The following is a 20,717-nucleotide window of genomic DNA, read 5'->3' on the forward strand; positions in this document are numbered from 1 at the left end:
CAAATCATGGTTATGGTCTAGGGTTCCAAGGTAACCACAGCTCAGGTTAATAGTGATCCAGGTAGTCAAAGAAGCAGTCTTGGCTAAGGTAGATTGCAGTGGGGACTGAGGACAAGAAACTGGCTTGATTATTGGGACGGCTTATTTAATCATGATTATTTATTTTTCATGTATATAATTAGGAGCACCACCTGCTGCTACAGTATGTGTGGCTGTTAGACTTGTTGCAAAGAAAAATAGTGAAGCAACAGCTATATGGCAGCCATGATTGTGTAGCAACAGAACTGTGCTACACTATCAGTGACCTTAATAGCGGTCACTATACAACTATGGCATCACTACACTCAATCTGCTACTTAACAGATTGGTGGCAGCTGATAAATAATATTAATGACATTCAATGTTTTGACCAAGGATGGATAAAGCGCATAACGTTAGGGTTATCTCTTGCATGCTACAGAGGGCTGCATCACAATATTAAGCAGTGCTCTCTGGGAGTCAAATGGATAGGAAACTCAAAATGTTTCTTTCATGATTCAGATACAGCATTCATTTTTAAATAACTCCAATGTACGTCTATTATCCATTTTGCTCAATGCTCTTGGTATCCTTGTTGAAGAAGTAGCAATGCTCTTGGGAGCTACCGGAAATAAGCGGAACACACTGGTAAGCAATGGACAAGTGGCATATGTGTGCATCCACCAATCAGCAGCTAGCTTCCAGCTACTGAGCCTATTTAGGTATGCTTCTCAACAAAGTATAGCAAGAGAACTAAGCAAATTACATGACAGAAGTAAATTGGAAAGCTTTTAAAATTGTATCTGAATCATGAAGGAAAAACTTTGGGTTTCATGTCCCTTTAACCCAATCCTAAAGTCTATTATGTCTTGTGGCAACAGTATTAATGCAGTAATGTTTCAAATTTGATGTTAACACAGGTTTAACATATTGAACATTGATGTTGGAGTAGTCACCTGTAATCAACAAAGTAATCGTATCTGCTCATTGCTAGACACAATAGTCTATTTGACATTAAGAAACATTACTGAGAGGTTATAATGATTTAATGTATCATAGAAAACACTTTAACTAGTTGTTCTGGTGGTGCTTCCCTTATTTTTCTTATAGCAGCAGAACAAAAGTATTAAATAATTGTATTATATTTGGCTCTGACACATATATGTAAACCTGAGTTTGCTATTAATATAATTTCAATATTATAATGTTCCATTTTTTTCCTCTTTCCCAGTTCAAATCTTAAAATGTGGTTGAAAAAACTAAAAAGGGAAGGAGACACGATGCTTAAAGCGAACCATACTTATGTCCTTCGTATCCTTGGGATGTACGAGAATGAGGAGGAAAACCCTTCAAAGTGTGGTCTAATTCTGGAATACATGCCCTGTGGTTCTGTACGCTCTCTGTTTGACAAACTACGATGTATTGTGCCATGGGCGTTAAGATTTCAGATTCTTCACCAAGTCTGCCTTGGTATGAATTATCTTCACAACCTAAATCCACCGATAATTCATAGAGACCTAAAGCCATCTAACGTTCTTCTAAACAGGCACCTAGATGTTCAGGTTAGTAACAGGCTCATATATCTAACTTGTTTTAACAGCGTTTAAGACATTAATATGTTAATATCATATGAAAAAGTATAGGGTCTGAATAGGGAATCCTCAGTAACTATCTGTAGAATCTAATACAGAAAACCACAATTTAAAAAGGCTTTAATATATAAGTTAATATATTTACTACTCCCATTTTAGTTGAACCACCAATTCGAGTAATAAATAGGTGTATCAAGGACATTTTGAGCCAGATTACAAGTGGAAAGAAATGTAACCCTCCTGCTCGAGCATTAACTGCGCTAGAAGTAAGATTTTTGCTTGCTTCGGGTTGCGTTCGTATTACAAGGTGAAAGTAAACGGTTTTGCTCACGTCCTAATCCAGTGCTCATAAAAATCTGAACTTAGAATATCGAGCGTGCGATAATCTATTGCCCCATAGAAATCAGTAGAGCAAAAAAGTGTAAAAGAGCCTAACACCCTACTCGCGCGCAAACATGATCACATATTCTCGTGCGCTAACCCCACATGGAAATATTTATATTTTGCATATCAAATTTCTTCACATAGAAGAATTTGTTCTATTTATTAATAAATACATATTTCTACATACATCTAATAGTATTTTGGTACAATATATATCTATACCTATATATATATATATATATGAGTATATATAGGTATAGATATATACAGATATGTATATAGGAATATCTATTTATAAATACTTAGAACATATCCTGCTAAGTGTAGAACATTGGAATGTTAAATATTTGCAGTAAATACACAGAATAACACTTTATTAAAGGGACACTGAACCCAATATTTTTCTTTTGTGATTCAGATAAAGCAAGAAATTTTAAGCAACTTTCTAATTTACTCCTATTATCAAATGTTCTTTTTTCTCTTGGTATCTTTATTTGAAATGCAAGAATGTAAGTTTAGATGCCGGCCCATTTTTGGTGAACAACCTAGGTTGTCCTTGCTGATTGGTGGATAAATTCATCCACCAATCAAAAACTGCTGTCCAGAGGTCTGAACCAAGAAAAAAGCTTAGATGCCTTCTTTTTCAAATAAAGATAGGAAGAGAACGAAGAAACATTGATAATAGGAGTAAATTAGAAAGTTTGTTAAAATTGCATGCTCTACCTGGGTTCAGTGTCCCTTTAACTAGAGCATATTATTTTTACTTTACCATGTCAGTTTAAACACAGTTGTCAATTAACTTTATTAGACATGATTAAAGGGATAGTAAAGTGAAAATTAAACATTCTTGATACAGATGATAAGGTAATCAACTTTCCAATGTACTTCTTTGTTGAAGACTAAACCGAGGTAGGGTGATAGGTGCTTAGGAGTGTGTACGAGTCTATAGCAGTCTATGGCAGCAGTGTTTGTACAACATTGTATAACATTGCTATAAACTATGTTGCAAACATTGCTGCTAGATGGCTTAAACCATGGGCATGCTCCTAAGCTCACCTGGGGTTACTCTTTAACAAAGAATACCAAAACAACTATGAAAAATTGATAATAGAAGTAAATTAGAAAGTTGTTTAAAATGTCATACTCAACACAATTGATTTAAGTTTAATTTGGACTTTACTCTCCCTTTAAATTAATTGGCAGATTTTTCCCCCTTAAAATATGAATTTAATATTGTTGATTAAGGTGATTGTGGTTAATTTTGAAAGCTGATGGTACTTTTAGATTTGACATTTTTTTTATTAAACTTAATAAACAGTAATAAAATAGTTTTGACATTAAAGGGACACTAAACCCCAAATTTTTCTTTCATGATTCAGATAGAGAATACAATTTTAAACAACATTCCAATTTACTTCTATTATCTAATTTGCTGCAATCTTTAGATATCCTTTGTTAAAGAAATAGCAATGCACATTGGTGAGCCAATCACATGAGGCATCTGTGTGCAGCCACCAATCAGAAGCTACTGAGCCTATCTAGATATGCTTTTCAGGAAATAATATTAAGAGAATGAAGAAAATTAGATAATAGAAGTAATTAGAAAGTTGTTTAAAATGGCATTCTCTAGCTGAATCATGAAAGAAAAAAATTGGGTTTAATGTCCCTTTAAATAATTATACTGCAGATCTAGAGATTTCACTTGGGGTTTCATGGGGTTTCCGATTAATTACCATATGTGACTGTCACTTTTTTAAATTTATTTATCCACTTTAAAAAGATTACTGACTTTGGGTTGTCCAAGATTATTGGCGCATCGTCTTCTACAAAACCCAAATCTTTTGTTGGAACCTTGCCATACATGCCGCCTGAAGCCTTCGGTGACCTCAATTATAAGCCAACGGAAGCCTTTGATATATATAGGTAAGGTAATACCTGTGCAGCTCAACTAACATATTAAAATGCTCTCTTATAGTGATATAGAGACATTACAGATGGGATATTTAGACGTTAGATAATTAAGACATTTTTATATTGGACTGACTTGGCATAATATATAAACTTTTTTTTTTATGACAAGATTTGAAAAGGGAATCTTTATTGCTGTTGTTTGTTAGGAGAATTTGGACCTGTCCTTTAAAGCAGCGGTTCCCAACCTTTTTTCTCTCCTGTACCCCTTGATTAGGCTTTTCATTTATGAGTACCCCCTCTCTTCATTACCCCCACTCATCCCTCAAAATAAAGGAAGCACTTTTTTATAGGGGAGGTAAGCTATACCTGAATTGCATACGACTGTACGTGTATCAACAGGATTAAAGCTCAGATCTTATTCTCAGGAGTCCTGCTGTGTGGCTGGTGCCCCTGGCAGCTGCCTGGTTGCTCCTAAACAAGGCCCTGGGGGTGGAGTAATGATCATAAAAATAAATATTTAAATTTGTGAGATCAGATCGATATTAACCACCCAGCCACTATGAACGTTTTTAGTTGGAAGTGAAGCAGTCTGAATCAAGCAAGCACTAGAAGCAGTACTTTACTTACCGGCACTGACTATAACTTATTTGGGGATGCAGACCTGCCTCGCCTGTGTCACTCGCAATCTCAACGGCTCTATCACACGTGTCCACGTAGCTATGCTGCTGCAGTGCCGCTTCTATTTGAGCACTTGCAGTCAAAATTGTGTGCATGGGACAGAGGTGGGTGGAGCAGGAGGCTAAGCTATCTGGTAACACAGGGTGATCATTAATATGTGGACCGGAGTCATCCACACCCGGTCCATATATTTCAGGTGCAGGGGCTCCCATCTGCCTATATCCCAGGCCAGGACTTCATTTGTCACTTTCCGGCTAAATGCTGCTTCCTTCCACAGTTCCACAATGCTTATTAGTTGATGACCCATTGAGAGTGCCCCCCCCGACCCTCCCCCCGCATCTTCCGCCATTACCAACAATATTTTTGCGTACCCCCAACTGGCCTGCCAAGTATCCCCAGGGGTACACGTACCCCAGGTTGGGAACCGCTGCTTTAAAGGAAAAGGGAATGTATATCAATACAGAGCTTTCCTGATACACCTATTTTTTTGTCCTGTATTACAGCTATGGTATCTTAATCTGGACAGTTTTCTCGGGTGAAGAGCCATACAATGGTACGTTTAAATATGAATGTTTTTATTAGTGCCATGTTCCTTCATGTGTCACGGATGGGAATGTGGGGGTCATTAATAGTAATAGTAGCAGAAAAGTGAAAAAGAAGACATATACACACGTACTGTATATGTGTGTGTGTGTGTGTGTGTGTGTATATATATATATATAATCTCAAAAACCCTTATATTCTAAGGACTAATTGTTATGGTGGAGGGAGGAGTATGTGTTATATGTTAAACCTGAATTAAGTCTATCAAAGGGACAGTCTACACCAGAATTTTTATTATTTAAAAAGACAGATAATCCCTTTATTACCCATTCCCTAGTTTTGCATAACCAACACAGTTATATAAATACACTTTTTATCTCTGTGATTATCTTGTATCTATGCCTCTGCAAACTGCCCCCTTATTTCAGTTCTTTTGACAGACTTGCATTTTAGCCAATCGGTGCTGGCTCCCTGGAACTTTGCGTGCGTGAGCACAGTGTTATTTATATGACACACATGAACTAACACCCTCTAGTGGTCAAAAACGGTCAAAATGCCCTAAGTGAAGAGGCGGCCTTCAAGGGCTTAGAAATTAGCATATGAACCTCCTAGGTTTAACCTTCAACTAAGAATACCAAAAGAACAAAGCCAAATTGGTGATAAAAGTAAATTGGAAAATTGTTTAAAAGTACATGCCCTATCTGAATCATGAAAGTTTATTTTGGACTAGACTGTCCCTTTAATACATTTATAATATAATAATGATGGTGATGTGGAAGCCTTATGGGTAGAAAATTGCACAGGAGATAAAAAGGCCAATATTTTATTTGTAGAAATATGGAACAGACCAACTACTGGTGAGGAAGATCAGCTTTTATACAAATGGAGAAAGCAGCACGTATGGGACAAGTTTTGATAATTGGAGATTTTAATTTTAAGACTATTGATTCTGTACTACTATGTGTCCAATGCCCAAAAAGGGGTTAAACACATAGTAGAAGTACCGCTTTGGACCCACAGAGCACTTCCAGACCATGAGCAGAAACTATTGCTGATCCAACTAGCAGTGCTAGTTACATATCTTAGTTGTGTGACTAGCACTGTTGATTGGATCAGCAACAGGTATAGAGAGGTCAAATTTGAAATTTGCATGGGTTCATTTCAATTTAAATAGAGGTATTTTTGCAATATGATTCCATTAGCAAAAATGTTTCTAGTATAAGTTATTACTGTTTTTCAGTGATGTATGAACATATGCAGTGATTGCCCATACACCAGTATACACCACACCTTCTGAGTGTGTCAGCTGTGGCTTGTATGACACAATTTAAGTCATAACTGATGCTATACACACCACCGCCAGCTTTCTGAACAGGTATAAAGTTTAATACTGATGCACGGGTCCTCAAAGGATATGTGTGTAGGCCTCTGAAAAATGTAATAACTGTTACTATAAGCATTTTTACTAATAGTAGTATATTGTAATAAATATTATTTTATTTCAAAATGAAATGCACCCATGCATATTTCAACTTTGCCATTTCTATCCCTTTAACCACTTTGTGGATGGGGGGGGGGGGGGTAAATGCACAGTAGTGCAGGTTCAAAAGGGCATTAGCTGTGGGCATGAGCAAACAACAAAGTAGGGGCACCACTTTAGCTCAAATCAATTATATAGCAAAAAAACCCACTAACATCTTGTATACATACTAGAAAGAGTCTCTCAAACCCCCTCTAGTAAGCAGTGGCACTTACTTCAACTCCAAGCTGGGACCTCCTTGCCTCTCCTTCTTCTCTGGTGATCTCAAGCACCTCCTTGCTTTGAATATAATTGGGAGATCAGGTAGGGTTGCCAACTGTTCTACACAAAAATACTGGACAATCAGTCCGTAACTGGGCACAATAATACATGGGGTCACACAAAGCCCCCCCCCCCCACACACACACACCAAAGCCCCCATTTTTTATCAAAACTAGGCAGTCATTTTAACATTTGACTACCATTAACATACAAAATCAATAATTGTGCCTCTTTGGTTGGCAGTAGCACGCATAAACGCTTTGGATTTGACTCCTTGATTGCCCCTTACTTCTTTTTGCTCCATATTTGTAATGCATTGAGGCATAGGACGCTTTTTACAATTGGCTAATACTCAGGGACTTAAAAAGAAACTGGACATTTAAGTGTCTAGTATGTTTTGTGAAGACTTTACTGGATAGCCTGCTAAAATACTGGACTATCCAGTTAAATACTGGACACCTGGTAACCCCAATATCAGGCAAGGTTTACCAATATTGCTCTGCTAACTGGATTGTTCTATGTCACTTCAGCTTTCATTTGCGAGAAATGAGATGATGCTCTTATGTGACCGCCGGACTCTGAAAACTCCAAGTTGCTGATTCTGTAAATCTCTATGGGCTTGTTCAATTCTATAAGAAATCTCTCCAGTACTATGAAGCTCTTGTTCTAATTTTATAAAGGCCGTTTTCAGTTTGAGAAAAGTGTCTCACAAAGCGGTATTCCCTGCTTTTAAGTATGTGAAGGTGATCCATACATTACAACAGGTCTGACAATAAACTGAAATTTTAAAATCATAAAATATGAATAAATGACTTAAAATAAAATTATGCAGTAAAAATCTGCAAAAATAGTTTTTTATGGAAACATTTAAATTATTGAAATTGTGAACTAAACAAAACAATTTTATGGGACAGTCTACAGTTCTGGGTGTGGAGAGGTACATTTATTACAATATAATGCTAAAAAAGCCTTCATAGAACTTGTGTGATTTCATTACATGCTGGCAATTTCTTGATCAACAGACCCTATAGGCCAAATTACAAGTGGAGCGGTATTTAATGCCCCCGCGCTATCTCCATTAGAAGTAAGCTTTTTGCGCTCGTCAAGTAGCGCTTGTATTACAAGTTCAAAGTAAATGAAAATATGAATATTTCACATTCCAATGTTCCTGACATAGAAAAATATGTATGCACATGTGTGTGTGTGTATATATATATATATATATATATATATATATATATATATATTATTTTTTTAAACATATAGGATAGCACTCTTTGATTTCCTTTTATGGTTAATGTCAGTGGGTACAAGGATTAGAGAATAGCGATATCCAAATGATAAAACGTAGCTTTTATTAGTGCATCAGCATACAAGTTTTAAAAAAGTCAATTTCCATTCCACCACCAAGTATAAAAACAAGTTTAAAAAAACAGCTGTTAGAAAAAGCTTACGCGTTTCAGCACACAGGCCGTAGTCATAGCTTAACTAAAGAGAGAAAGCAATCAGTACTTATTTCCAATCCTAAACAGCTATTGGGTAAAACATAAAGAGTCACAGCTGTACGATAATTGTCTCACACAAATTAACACCCCCTATATCAAAATGTAAAACTGACAATTTTAAGTAAATCTATTTGAAATATCCATAGACATAGATCAAATTCTTGCAATTTAGAGAAAATATGAAATATAAGAATATTACCGTGTGTATATTGATTGTAAAATGTGCATGCATGTAATATATAACAATAAGGTGATAGTAATAAAAATATGAATAACTAGAGCATCCTAACAAACTACGTCTCCTGTTTACCTTAGTAAAAGAGACCAAATAACATTGAAAACATGATATCACAATCTAGTATGTTTGTCAAAATAGGTATATATATATATATATATATATATATATATATATATATATATATATATATATATATATATATATACAGTATATAAGCTCTTAAATAATACTTATCCTAAAACCAATAATCAAAAAAATAATTTTACAGAAATATCAAAAGTATTAATATATATATATATATATATATATATATATATATACATGAGTATATTGAAAAAATGGAAAGAAAACAAGGAAACAATGAGATCCTGTGGGGAATCAGTGGGTATCTATAAGTTAAATTATGACACAGCTCATTTTCTTTTGCACTTTATTAGCATAATCAAACATTTGGACCTTGACAAAGTCCTAAGTGAAGGCCGAAACGTTGGATTAAGCTAATAAAATGCAAACTAAAATGAACTGTGTCATAATTTAACATATATACAGTATATACATATACAGTATATACATACAGGGTATGCTGCCTTGATAATCTGTTAAAGTAAGATTATCTGTTTAAGTAAGCAGTTAGCTAAACAGGTTACTTTTTAAATTGTTTGCTGTGCAAGGGGATATTTAAAAAAAAATAAAAAAAAATAACTATTTTAGTTTGTTTCTACCCTTCTTTTTTGATTTGTTTGTTTGTTGTTTACTGTGTGGGTAATTAGGGGAGGGATTATTTTCACCTGTCTGGGCCTACCTACTTTATAAATCTAGCACAGTAACTATGTGAGCCTGCTCTGAGAGGGTCTACTGCATTGATTATCTGTTAAAGTAAGATTGTCTGTTTAAGTAAGCAGTTAGTTCATTTTTAAATTGTTTCCTTTGCAAGGGGTGGATTTAAAAAAAAATAAAAAAATAACTGTTTTAGTTTGTTTCTAAAAAAGAGAACAAGTTGACACGCTCCTTTCAAATATATAAAAATGAACGTTTATTTTGCAGCATTTAAAAATTTAAACAAGCCGTCAATCCAAAATGACACTAAGTAGCGCAGCACTACGGCTTACGCGTTTCGGGTGTTACCCGTAATCATAGCCTGATGGTGTGCACATCCTGGTATCTTTAAAAACTCTATACTCAAAATTGATTGGTTAAAACAAATGAATGACGCTAGACTCAGTATACAAAACTTGCAACAGCACGTTACATGACAACACTATTCATTATCAATTTTTGACATATAATATTATCATCTCATGAGTAATTTGGCAAGGATACATCACATCAAAATTCACTTCTGACAATAAAGACGATCTATAGATTGATTCTCATTATTACATAGACAAATGGAGATAAGCAATGGTAAATATGTGCATAAATATCTAAGGGTATATATTTTTATATGATAACGCTCCTGTTGTTGTATATTCATAATGAGGTTATTAGAACAGGATATATACAGAATTCACCACTTCTGAGATTCTTAATGAGGTTATTAGAACAGGATATATACATAATTCACCACTTCTGAGATTGAAAACACAATATATACTCTGCATAGAAAACAAATAGGTAAAGACAATCAACATTATTGATATCATCCCTGAATAGGGAACTGGACTTACCTAGTGAATCTATTTCATATTCCTAAGTATTTACTTCCTGAACTTCTCTTTTTTAGGAGTGAATTTATGATAAAATTATATTACCTAGTGGATTCAATGCAAACATAAAAAAATCAATAGTTAGTTGTTAATACATTTTAATTTTTTCTATAATGTAGAACTCTTGATTAATTGTCTAAATAATATTAGCAATGGACAAACTGTCAAATCCCTTCGTATTATTTAGTCTATAATAGGGGCAATGCTTATACATAGTGTATCCATACACCTGGTATGATTCAATATACAGTAAATAGAATGCCAAATATAAGTACAGATTCAATGTCCAAATTAGTTACTCCTGAACGTTTACAATGATAGTGATAAGCAAGAACTAACTTCTATATTATCCAGGACTGATTAGGCCAGGAAAGGGGGGGCAATATATACAGTAGTAGAATTCTGCTTATTCCCAAAAGTTAATTAGATCGTACTTGGAATTTAGACCTAATGGGTATCTAGTCTTCAATTTGAACATCCAAAAAATCTCTCTCTTGGCAAGAAGCTTGTCCATATCCCCTCCTCTATTAGGTATTTTAACTTGTTCTATGGCACACCATTTCATGGTGTTCAGATTGCCATTGTGAGTTTCTGAAAAATGTCTAATAAGGGGGGTTGAGGACTTGCCTCTCCCAAGAGTGGACAGGTGTTCCCTCATCCTGGACTTAATATCTATTGAGGTAAGTCCAATGTATTGAATGTTGCATTGATTACACCTTATCATGTAAATTAAATTTTTTGACATACAATTCATTAAAGATTTTATTTGAAAAACATCTCCCGTCACACATGATCTGAATTCTCTAGTTCTGTCTAGGTAATCACAGGGCTTGCATTTATTATGCCCACAACTGAACATACCTTTACTGCTAAGACAAGAACTAGTATTTACTGTTTCCTGTTTTAGAAGTGTGGGAGACAAAATATTTCCCAATGTCGGACTTCTAGAGCTACATCTGACTCCCTGTTTGACTAAGTCTGTCAGTTTGTCGTCAGCTGCTAGTAATGGAAAGTGTTTCTGTTTTTTAATGATGTGTGTAATTTGCAAGTACTGGGAGCTATAGCTTGTAACAAAGTTAACTCCTTTAAAGGTTTCTTGTTTCTTAGTAGTGTATTTTAGTAGATTGGTTCTATGTATATTACTACACTGTTTTCTGGCTTTTGTAATGGTATTCCTATGATAGCCCCTCTTAGTGAGTTTTTGTACTAACTCATTTGCCTGTTTGTTGTATTCAGCTTCTTCCGTACAATTCCTTTTTAGGCGAATAAATTCGCCTTTAGCCACTGCAGCTGCTGTTTCTTTTGGATGACAGCTACTCCCATATAGGAGGGAGTTCCCTGATATAGGTTTCCTGTATGTTAGTTTTTTTCTACCCTTCTGTTTTGGTGTGTTTGTTTTTTGTTTCCTGTGTGGGTAATTATGGGAGGGATTATTTTCACCTGTGTGGGCCTACCTACTCTATAAATCTAGCACAGTAACTCTGTTAGTCTGCTCTGAGAGGGTCTGCTGCATTGATTATCTGTTAAAGTAAGATTGTCTGTTTAAGTAAGCAGTTAGCTAAACAAGGTAGTTAGGCAAACAAGGATTTGGAGTAACCTAGGGGAAATATAATTATTTTATATTTTTAAGTTAAACCTTTAAGTAAGTATGTGTGAGAATCTCATTCAGTGTACAGCTTGCCACATGTTTGAATCCCTGGAGCAGCCACTTCAGGGATTATATGTCTGTGTCAAATGTGAGCATATTGTCTCTTTAGAAACTCGTATTGGAGTTCTGGAGGAACGAATTGCAACACTGCATGAAATTCAGACACGTGAAAGGGAAATGGATAGGAATTAGCTGGCTAATAATGGTTCTTGCACTGGGAATTGGGAGGATTTAGATGAGGAGACTGCAGAATTTTGCTGGGTCACAGTTAGAGGGCAAAGTAAAGGTAAGCGGAAGAGCCTGTTCTGAGCTGGTACACCCAACAGATTTTCCAGATTAAGTGAAGATGTTGGGTATATCAGTTCAGGGGTGGCAGTGTCAGAGAGGGCTGCTTTGCCTTGTATAGTAACAGTCCTTTAGTCGTGAAAGAGGAGCGTAATATGGCGGGCAGTCCTTCAGACATGGTAGAGGGGCATACTATAGTTAACAGTCCTTCAGTCATGGAAAAGGGGCATACAAGTCAGGGCCTGAGGCAGATGTTGGTGGTAGGAAGGTTGATAGGGTAATTTGTCATCCAGACCCTTTAAATAGAACAGTTTGCTGTCTTCCAGGGGCTTGTGTTAGGCATATTGGGGAGCATATTGATAGATTGTTTGAGGGATGTGGGTCTGATTCTGCAGTCATGGTACATATTATTACTAATAAAGGAATCAGGGAGTTAGGTAGCAAGCTTAAAGCAAGGACCTCCAAAGTAATATTTTCAGAGATGTTACCAGTGCTGTGTGCTAACTCAGTAAGGCAGAAGGAGCTAAGGTCTGTTAATTCATGGTTAAAAACATTGTGTAAAAGTGAGGGGTTTGACTTTTTAGAGCACTGGGCTGACATTTCACTTGGGTACAATTTGTACAGTAAGGATAGATTGCACCTGAATGACATGGGTGCAGGTGTGTTGGGGGAAAAGGATGGTAGAACGTTTAGAGAATATTTTAAACTAGGCAAAGGGGGAGGGTCAGTTAGAACACAATAGAACAGAGAGATCAGTCTGTGAATATGTCACTCCTATAATATCTCAAGGAAACGATGACTTAAGAAATGTCACATTAGAAAGTTTGGAGGAAAGCACACCAAGTAGCAGCAGAAAGCACATAAAAATTAAATGTATGACAACAAATACAAGAAGCATGCCAAAATGGGGGAGCTGGAGCTCTAAGTTGCAGAAGAGGACTATGATGTTATCAGTATAACTGAACCTTGGTGGGATGATTCACATGACTTGGCAGTTAACTTACAGCTAGATTACGAGTTTTGAGCGTTACAGAGAAATTAACGAACGCAACAAAAGTTACGTTATTTAATTCCCTATAGCGCTGCCATTACAAGTTTAAAAAAACACGGCTTGTGCGGGCAATATGGCTGCGTTGAGCTCCATACTGCACACAAAAGCAGCAGTGTTTTGACGTGCTCGTGCACACTTTCCCCATAGACATCAATGGGAAGAGTCGGCAAAAAAAAAAGTCTAACACCTGCGATCGCAGAAACAAAAGCTCCGTAACGCAGCCCCATTGATGTCTATGGGGAAAAAGAAAATAAAGTTTAAACCTAACACCCTAACATAAACCCCAAGTCTAAACACCCCTAATCTGCTGCCCCGACATCGCAGACGCCTGCCTAAATTTATTAACCCCTAATCTGCTGCTCCTGATATTGCCGCCATCTAAATAATGGTATTAACCCCTAATCTGCCACTCCCGATATCGCCACCACTATACTAAAGTTATTAACCATTTATCCGCCACACCCCAATATCGCTGCAACTATATTAAAGTTATTAACCCCTAATCTGCCGCTCCCGATATTGCCGCCACCTAAATAAAGCTATTAACCCCTAAACCTCTGGCCTCCCACATCACTACCACTAAATAAAACTATTAACACCTAAACCGCCAGCCCCCCACATCGCAACAACCTAAATTAAACTATTAACCCCTAACTCTAACGTTACCCTAACCCTAACGTAACCCTAACACCCCATAACTTTAACATAATTAAAATAGATCTAAATTAAACTTATAATTATTAACTAAATACCTATTAACCCCTAAACCGCCAGCCCCCCACATTACAACAACCTAAATTAAACTATATTAACCCCTAAACCTAACCCTAACACACCCTAACTTTAACAAAATTAAATTAGATCTAAATTAAAGTTAATATAATTAACTAAATAATACCAAGTTAAAATGCAATACTTAACTGTAAAATAAAACCTAATCTAGCTACAATATAACAGTTATATTGTAGCTTAGGTTTTATTTTTATTTCACAGGTAAGTTTGTATTTATTTTAACTATTTACTAACTACCTAGTTAAAATAAATACAAAATTACTTGTGAAATAAAACCTAAGCTACCTTACACTAAAACCTAACATTACAAAAAATAAAAAAAACTACCATTACAAAAAATAAAAAAACTACCATTACAAAAAAAATGAAATTATCCAAAAAAATTAAGATTATTCCTATTCTAATACCCTTTTTTTAAAAAAAAAAAAAAAACACCCCAAAATAAAAAACCCTGAGATAAACAGCTCTTTTACTCCAAAAAAATACAAACACCCCTAACACTATACAAACGCCCACCCCCAAACTACCAGGGGGCCTTAAAAGGTCCTTTTGAGGGGCCCTTAAATGGGCATTTTGTAGGGCATTGCCCTGAGTTAAACAGCTCTTTTACTAAAAAAAAAATACAAACACCCCCTAAACTATACATTACACAAAATAAACAAATTATCAAAAATAAAAAAATTATTTCTATTCTAATACCCATAAAAAAACACCCCAAAATAAAAAACCTAATCTAGCATAAAATACCAATGGCCCTTAAAAGGGCCTTTTGTAGGGCATTGCCCTAAAGATATCAGCTCTTTTTTTGAAAAAAAATTACTAAGACCAACTAACATTACAAACCCCCACCCCCCCAAACCAACAAAATAAAATAAAAATCTATAAAACCTAAGCTACCCATTGCCCTGAAAAGGGCATTTAGCTCTTTTACTGCCCATACCCTAAACTAAAAAATAAAACCCACCCAATAAACCCTTAAAAAGCCTAACACTAAGCCCCTGACGATCCACTTACAGTTTTTGAAGTCCAGCTTGAACAATCTTCATCTTCATCCCGGCGGCGACGTCCTGATCCAAGTGGTGAGAAGTATTCATCCATGCGGCCTCTTCAATCTTCATCCAGGCGGCATCTTCTATCTTGATCCCGGAGGCGCGGAGCTGGTCCATCCTGAAGATATCCGGTGAGGAGCATCCTCTTTATATGGTCGCCACCGTACACTGGATCTTCAATTGCAAGGGACGTGATTCAAGATGGCATCCCTTGAATTCCTATTGGCTGAAAAATTCAAATCAGTCAATAGGTATTAGGGCTGCTAAAATCCTATTGGCTGTTTAAATCAGCCAAAAGGATTTAAGCAGCTCTCATTCTATTGGCTAATTCGAATTAGCCAATAGAATGAGAGCTGCTTAAATCCTATTGGCTGATTTGAATAGCCCACCCAAAATAAAAAAAAACCTAGCCTACAATAAACTACCAATGGCTCTTAGTAATTAAGCTAAGGGGGGGATATATTTTTAAATATTCTCAGGGATAACTTCTTGTAACAATTAATAGAGGAGCCAACTAGGAGTAAAGCTACTTTGGATTAAGTGCTATCAAACAATACAGATATAATATCAAACATACAGTAGAAGTTAAAGAACATTTGGGTAACAGTGATCATAACATGGTCACATTTGAAATCTCTTTTCATAAGCAGTGTCTTAAAGGTTTAACTAAGACTTTTAATTTTAAGAAAGCAAAATTCAATGATTTAAGGAAATCATTAAATAACATAAATTGGGACAAAGTATTCTCTAATAAAAATAGAGGATATTCAAATCAGCCAATAGAATTAAAGTAGCTCGCATCCGATTGGCTGATTTGAATTTGAAGGCTCAAATCAGCCAATAGGAATTCAAGGGACGCCATTTTTAATTGCGTACCTTGAATTCCTATTCAGTGTACAGCGGCAATCGTATGAAGAGGATCCTCCCCGTTCTGGCTCCGGTCTTCAGTTCCAGAGGTCTTCGGTTCCAGCATCGCCGGTCTTCAGTTCCAGATGGACGGTCTTCAGCTCTGCGGTCATCGGTCTTCAACTCCTCCGCTCCGCGCCGGCTGGATCCTGGAAGAAGAAGAGGTCGCCGCCTGGAACAGGACCTTCTCCGCCGGTCTTCAGGACAGGTAAGGAGCACTTGGGGGTTAGACTTAGGTTTTTTTAAGGGGGGATTGGGTGGGTTAGAATAGGGGTATGTGGGTGGTGGGTTGTAATGGGGGGTGGTTGGGTTTTTTTACAGGCTAAAGAGCTGAATTCTTTGGGGCATGCCCCACAAAAGGCCCATTTAAGGGCTGGTAATAGAGCTGTTAACTTTTGTAATTTAGATTAGGGTAGGGAATTTTTTTTATTTTGGGGGGCTTTGTTATTTTATTAGGGGGCTTAGAATAGGTGTAATTAGCTTAAAATTCTTGTAATGTTTTTTTATTTTTTGTAATTTAGTGTTTGTTTGTTTTTGTAATTTAGTTTAGTGTATTTAATTGTAGTTTAGTTTAGATATTTGTAGTTTATTTAATTTATTGATAGTGTAGGTGTATTTGTAACTTAGGTTAGGATTTATTTTACAGATAAATTGGTAACTATTTTAACTAGGTAGCTATTAAATAGTTATTAACTATTTAATAGCTATTGTACCTAGTTAAAATAAATACCAAGTTACCTGTAAAATAAATATAAACCCTAAAATAGCTACATTGTAATTATTAATTATATTATAGCTATCTTAGGCCTAGATTTAGAGTTCGGCGGTAGCCGTCAAAACCAGCGTTAGAGGCTCCTAACGCTGGTTTTGGCCGCCCGCTGGTATTTGGAGTCAGTGATTAAAGGGTCTAACGCTCACTTTACAGCCGCGACTTTTCCATACCGCAGATCCCCCTACGCCATTTGCGTAGCCTATCTTTTCAATGGGATCTTTCTAACGCCGGTATTTAGAGTCGTTTCTGCAGTGAGCGTTAGAGCTCTAACGACAAGATTCCAGCCGCCTGAAAAAAGCAGGAGTTAAGAGCTTTCTGGCTAACGCCGGTTTATAAAGCTCTTAACTACTGTGCCCTAAAGTACACTAACACCCATAAACTACCTATGTACCCCTAAACCGAGGTCCCCCCACATCGCCGCCACTCGATTAAAATTTTTAACCCCTAATCTGCCGACCGCCACCTACGTTATACCTATGTACCCCTAATCTGCTGCCCCTAACCCCGCCGACCCCTATATTATATTTATTAACCCCTAACTTGCCCCCCACAACGTCGCCGCAAGCTACTTAAAATAATTAACCCCTAATCTTCCGACCGCAAATCGCCGCCACCTACGTTATCCCTATGTACCCCTAATCTTCTGCCCCTAACATCGCCGACCCCTATGTTATATTTATTAACCCCTAATCTGCCCCCCACAACGTCGCCGACACCTACCTACACTTATTAACCCCTAATCTGCCGAGCGGACCTGAGCGCTACTATAATAAAGTTATTAACCCCTAATCCGCCTCACTAACCCTATCATAAATAGTATTAACCCCTAATCTGCCCTCCCTAACATCGCCGACACCTACCTTCAATTATTAACCCCTAATCTGCCGACCGGAGCTCACCGCTATTCTAATAAATGTATTAACCCCTAAAGCTAAGTCTAACCCTAACACTAACACCCCCCTAAGTTAAATATAATTTTTATCTAACGAAATAAATTAACTCTTATTAAATAAATGATTCCTATTTAAAGCTAAATACTTACCTGTAAAATAAATCCTAATATAGCTACAATATAAATTACATTTATATTATAGCTATTTTAGGATTAATATTTATTTTACAGGTAACTTTGTATTTATTTTAACCAGGTACAATAGCTATTAAATAGTTAAGAACTATTTAATAGTTACCTAGTTACAATAATTACAAATTTACCTGTAAAATAAATCCTAACCTAAGATATAATTAAACCTAACACTACCCTATCAATAAAATAATTAAATAAACTACCTACAATTACCTACAATTAACCTAACACTACACTATCAATAAATTAATTAAACACAATTGCTACAAATAAATACAATTAAATAAACTAGCTAAAGTACAAAAAATAAAAAAGAACTAAGTTACAGAAAATAAAAAAATATTTACAAACATAAGAAAAATATTACAACAATTTTAAACTAATTACACCTACTCTAAGCCCCCTAATAAAATAACAAAGACCCCCAAAATAAAAAATTCCCTACCCTATTCTAAAATACAAAAATTACAAGCTCTTTTACCTTACCAGCCCTGAACAGGGCCCTTTGCGGGGCATGCCCCAAGAATTTCAGCTCTTTTGCCTGTAAAAAAAAACATACAATACCCCCCCCCAACATTACAACCCACCACCCACATACCCCTAATCTAACCCAAACCCCCTTAAATAAACCTAACACTAATCCCCTGAAGATCTTCCTACCTTGTCTTCACCATCCAGGTATCACCGATCCGTCCTGGCTCCAAGATCTTCATCCAACCCAAGCGGGGGTTGGCGATCCATAATCCGGTGCTCCAAAGTTTTCCTCCTATCCGGCAAGAAGAGGACATCCGGACCGGCAAACATCTTCTCCAAGCGGCATCTTCTATGTTCTTCCATCCGATGACGACCGGCTCCATCTTGAAGACCTCCAGCGCGGATCCATCCTCTTCTTCCGACGACTAGACGACGAATGACGGTTCCTTTAAGGGACGTCATCCAAGATGGCGTCCCTCGAATTCCGATTGGCTGATAGGATTCTATCAGCCAATCGGAATTAAGGTAGGAATTTTCTGATTGGCTGATGGAATCAGCCAATCAGAATCAAGTTCAATCCGATTGGCTGATCCAATCAGCCAATCAGATTGAGCTTGCATTCTATTGGCTGTTCCGATCAGCCAATAGAATGCGAGCTCAATCTGATTGGCTGATTGGATCAGCCAATCGGATTGAACTTGATTCTGATTGGCTGATTCCATCAGCCAATCAGAATATTCCTACCTTAATTCCGATTGGCTGATAGAATCCTATCAGCCAATCGGAATTCGAGGGACGCCATCTTGGATGACGTCCCTTAAAGGAACCGTCATTCGTCGTCTAGTCGTCGGAAGAAGAGGATGGATCCGCGCTGGAGGTCTTCAAGATGGAGCCGGTCGTCATCGGATGGAAGAACATAGAAGATGCCGCTTGGAGAAGATGTTTGCCGGTCCGGATGTCCTCTTCTTGCCGGATAGGAGGAAGACTTTGGAGCACCGGATTATGGATCGCCAACCCCCGCTTGGGTTGGATGAAGATCTTGGAGCCAGGACGGATCGGTGATACCTGGATGGTGAAGACAAGGTAGGAAGATCTTCAGGGGATTAGTGTTAGGTTTATTTAAGGGGGTTTGGGTTAGATTAGGGGTATGTGGGTGGTGGGTTGTAATGTTGGGGGGGGGTATTGTATGTTTTTTTTTACAGGCAAAAGAGCTGAACTTCTTGGGGCATGCCCCGCAAAGGTCCCTGTTCAGGGCTGGTAAGGTAAAAGAGCTTGTAATTTTTGTATTTTAGAATAGGGTAGGGAATTTTTTATTTTGGGGGTCTTTGTTATTTTATTAGGGGGCTTAGAGTAGGTGTAATTAGTTTAAAATTGTTGTAATATTTTTCTTATGTTTGTAAATATTTTTTTATTTTCTGTAACTTAGTTCTTTTTTATTTTTTGTACTTTAGATAGTTTATTTAATTGTATTTATTTGTAGCAATTGTGTTTAATTAATTTATTGATAGTGTAGTGTTAGGTTAATTGTAGGTAATTGTAGGTAGTTTATTTAATTATTTTATTGATAGGGTAGTGTTAGGTTTAATTATATCTTAGGTTAGGATTTATTTTACAGGTAAATTTGTAATTATTGTAACTAGGTAACTATTAAATAGTTCTTAACTATTTAATAGCTATTGTACCTGGTTAAAATAAATACAAAGTTACCTGTAAAATAAATATTAATCCTAAAATAGCTATAATATAAATGTAATTTATATTGTAGCTATATTAGGATTTATTTTACAGGTAAGTATTTAGCTTTAAATAGGAATCATTTATTTAATAAGAGTTAATTTATTTCGTTAGATAAAAATTATATTTAACTTAGGGGGGTGTTAGTGTTAGGGTTAGACTTAGCTTTAGGGGTTAATACATTTATTAGAATAGCGGTGAGCTCCGGTCGGCAGATTAGGGGTTAATAATTGAAGGTAGGTGTCGGCGATGTTAGGGAGGGCAGATTAGGGGTTAATACTATTTATGATAGGGTTAGTGAGGCGGATTAGGGGTTAATAACTTTATTATAGTAGCGCTCAGGTCCGCTCGGCAGATTAGGGGTTAATAAGTGTAGGTAGGTGTCGGCGACGTTGTGGGGGGCAGATTAGGGGTTAATAAATATAACATAGGGGTCGGCGATGTTAGGGCAGCAGATTAGGGGTACATAGGGATAACGTAGGTGGCGGCGGTTTACGGAGCGGCAGATTAGGGGTTAAAAGTGTAATGAAGGGGTCAGCGATA

At 36.6% G+C, this 20,717-nt stretch overlaps 1 protein-coding gene across 2 annotated transcripts in view; it reads left to right on the forward strand.

Moving 5' to 3' along the window:
- The window catches only part of LOC128652593 (receptor-interacting serine/threonine-protein kinase 3), a 124,381-nt gene that overhangs the window by 69,662 nt on the left and 34,002 nt on the right, over positions 1-20,717 (forward strand). For both annotated transcript variants that reach the window (XM_053705529.1, XM_053705526.1), the window contains 3 exons: positions 1,250-1,580; positions 3,775-3,917; positions 5,087-5,136. In XM_053705529.1, coding sequence (XP_053561504.1) covers positions 1,250-1,580; positions 3,775-3,917; positions 5,087-5,136 — 524 coding nt within the window. The remainder of the gene's footprint in view (positions 1-1,249; positions 1,581-3,774; positions 3,918-5,086; positions 5,137-20,717) is intronic.

The sequence above is a fragment of the Bombina bombina genome, chromosome 1 (assembly GCF_027579735.1).
Source record: "Bombina bombina isolate aBomBom1 chromosome 1, aBomBom1.pri, whole genome shotgun sequence".
Classification (NCBI taxonomy): Eukaryota; Metazoa; Chordata; class Amphibia; order Anura; family Bombinatoridae; genus Bombina; species Bombina bombina.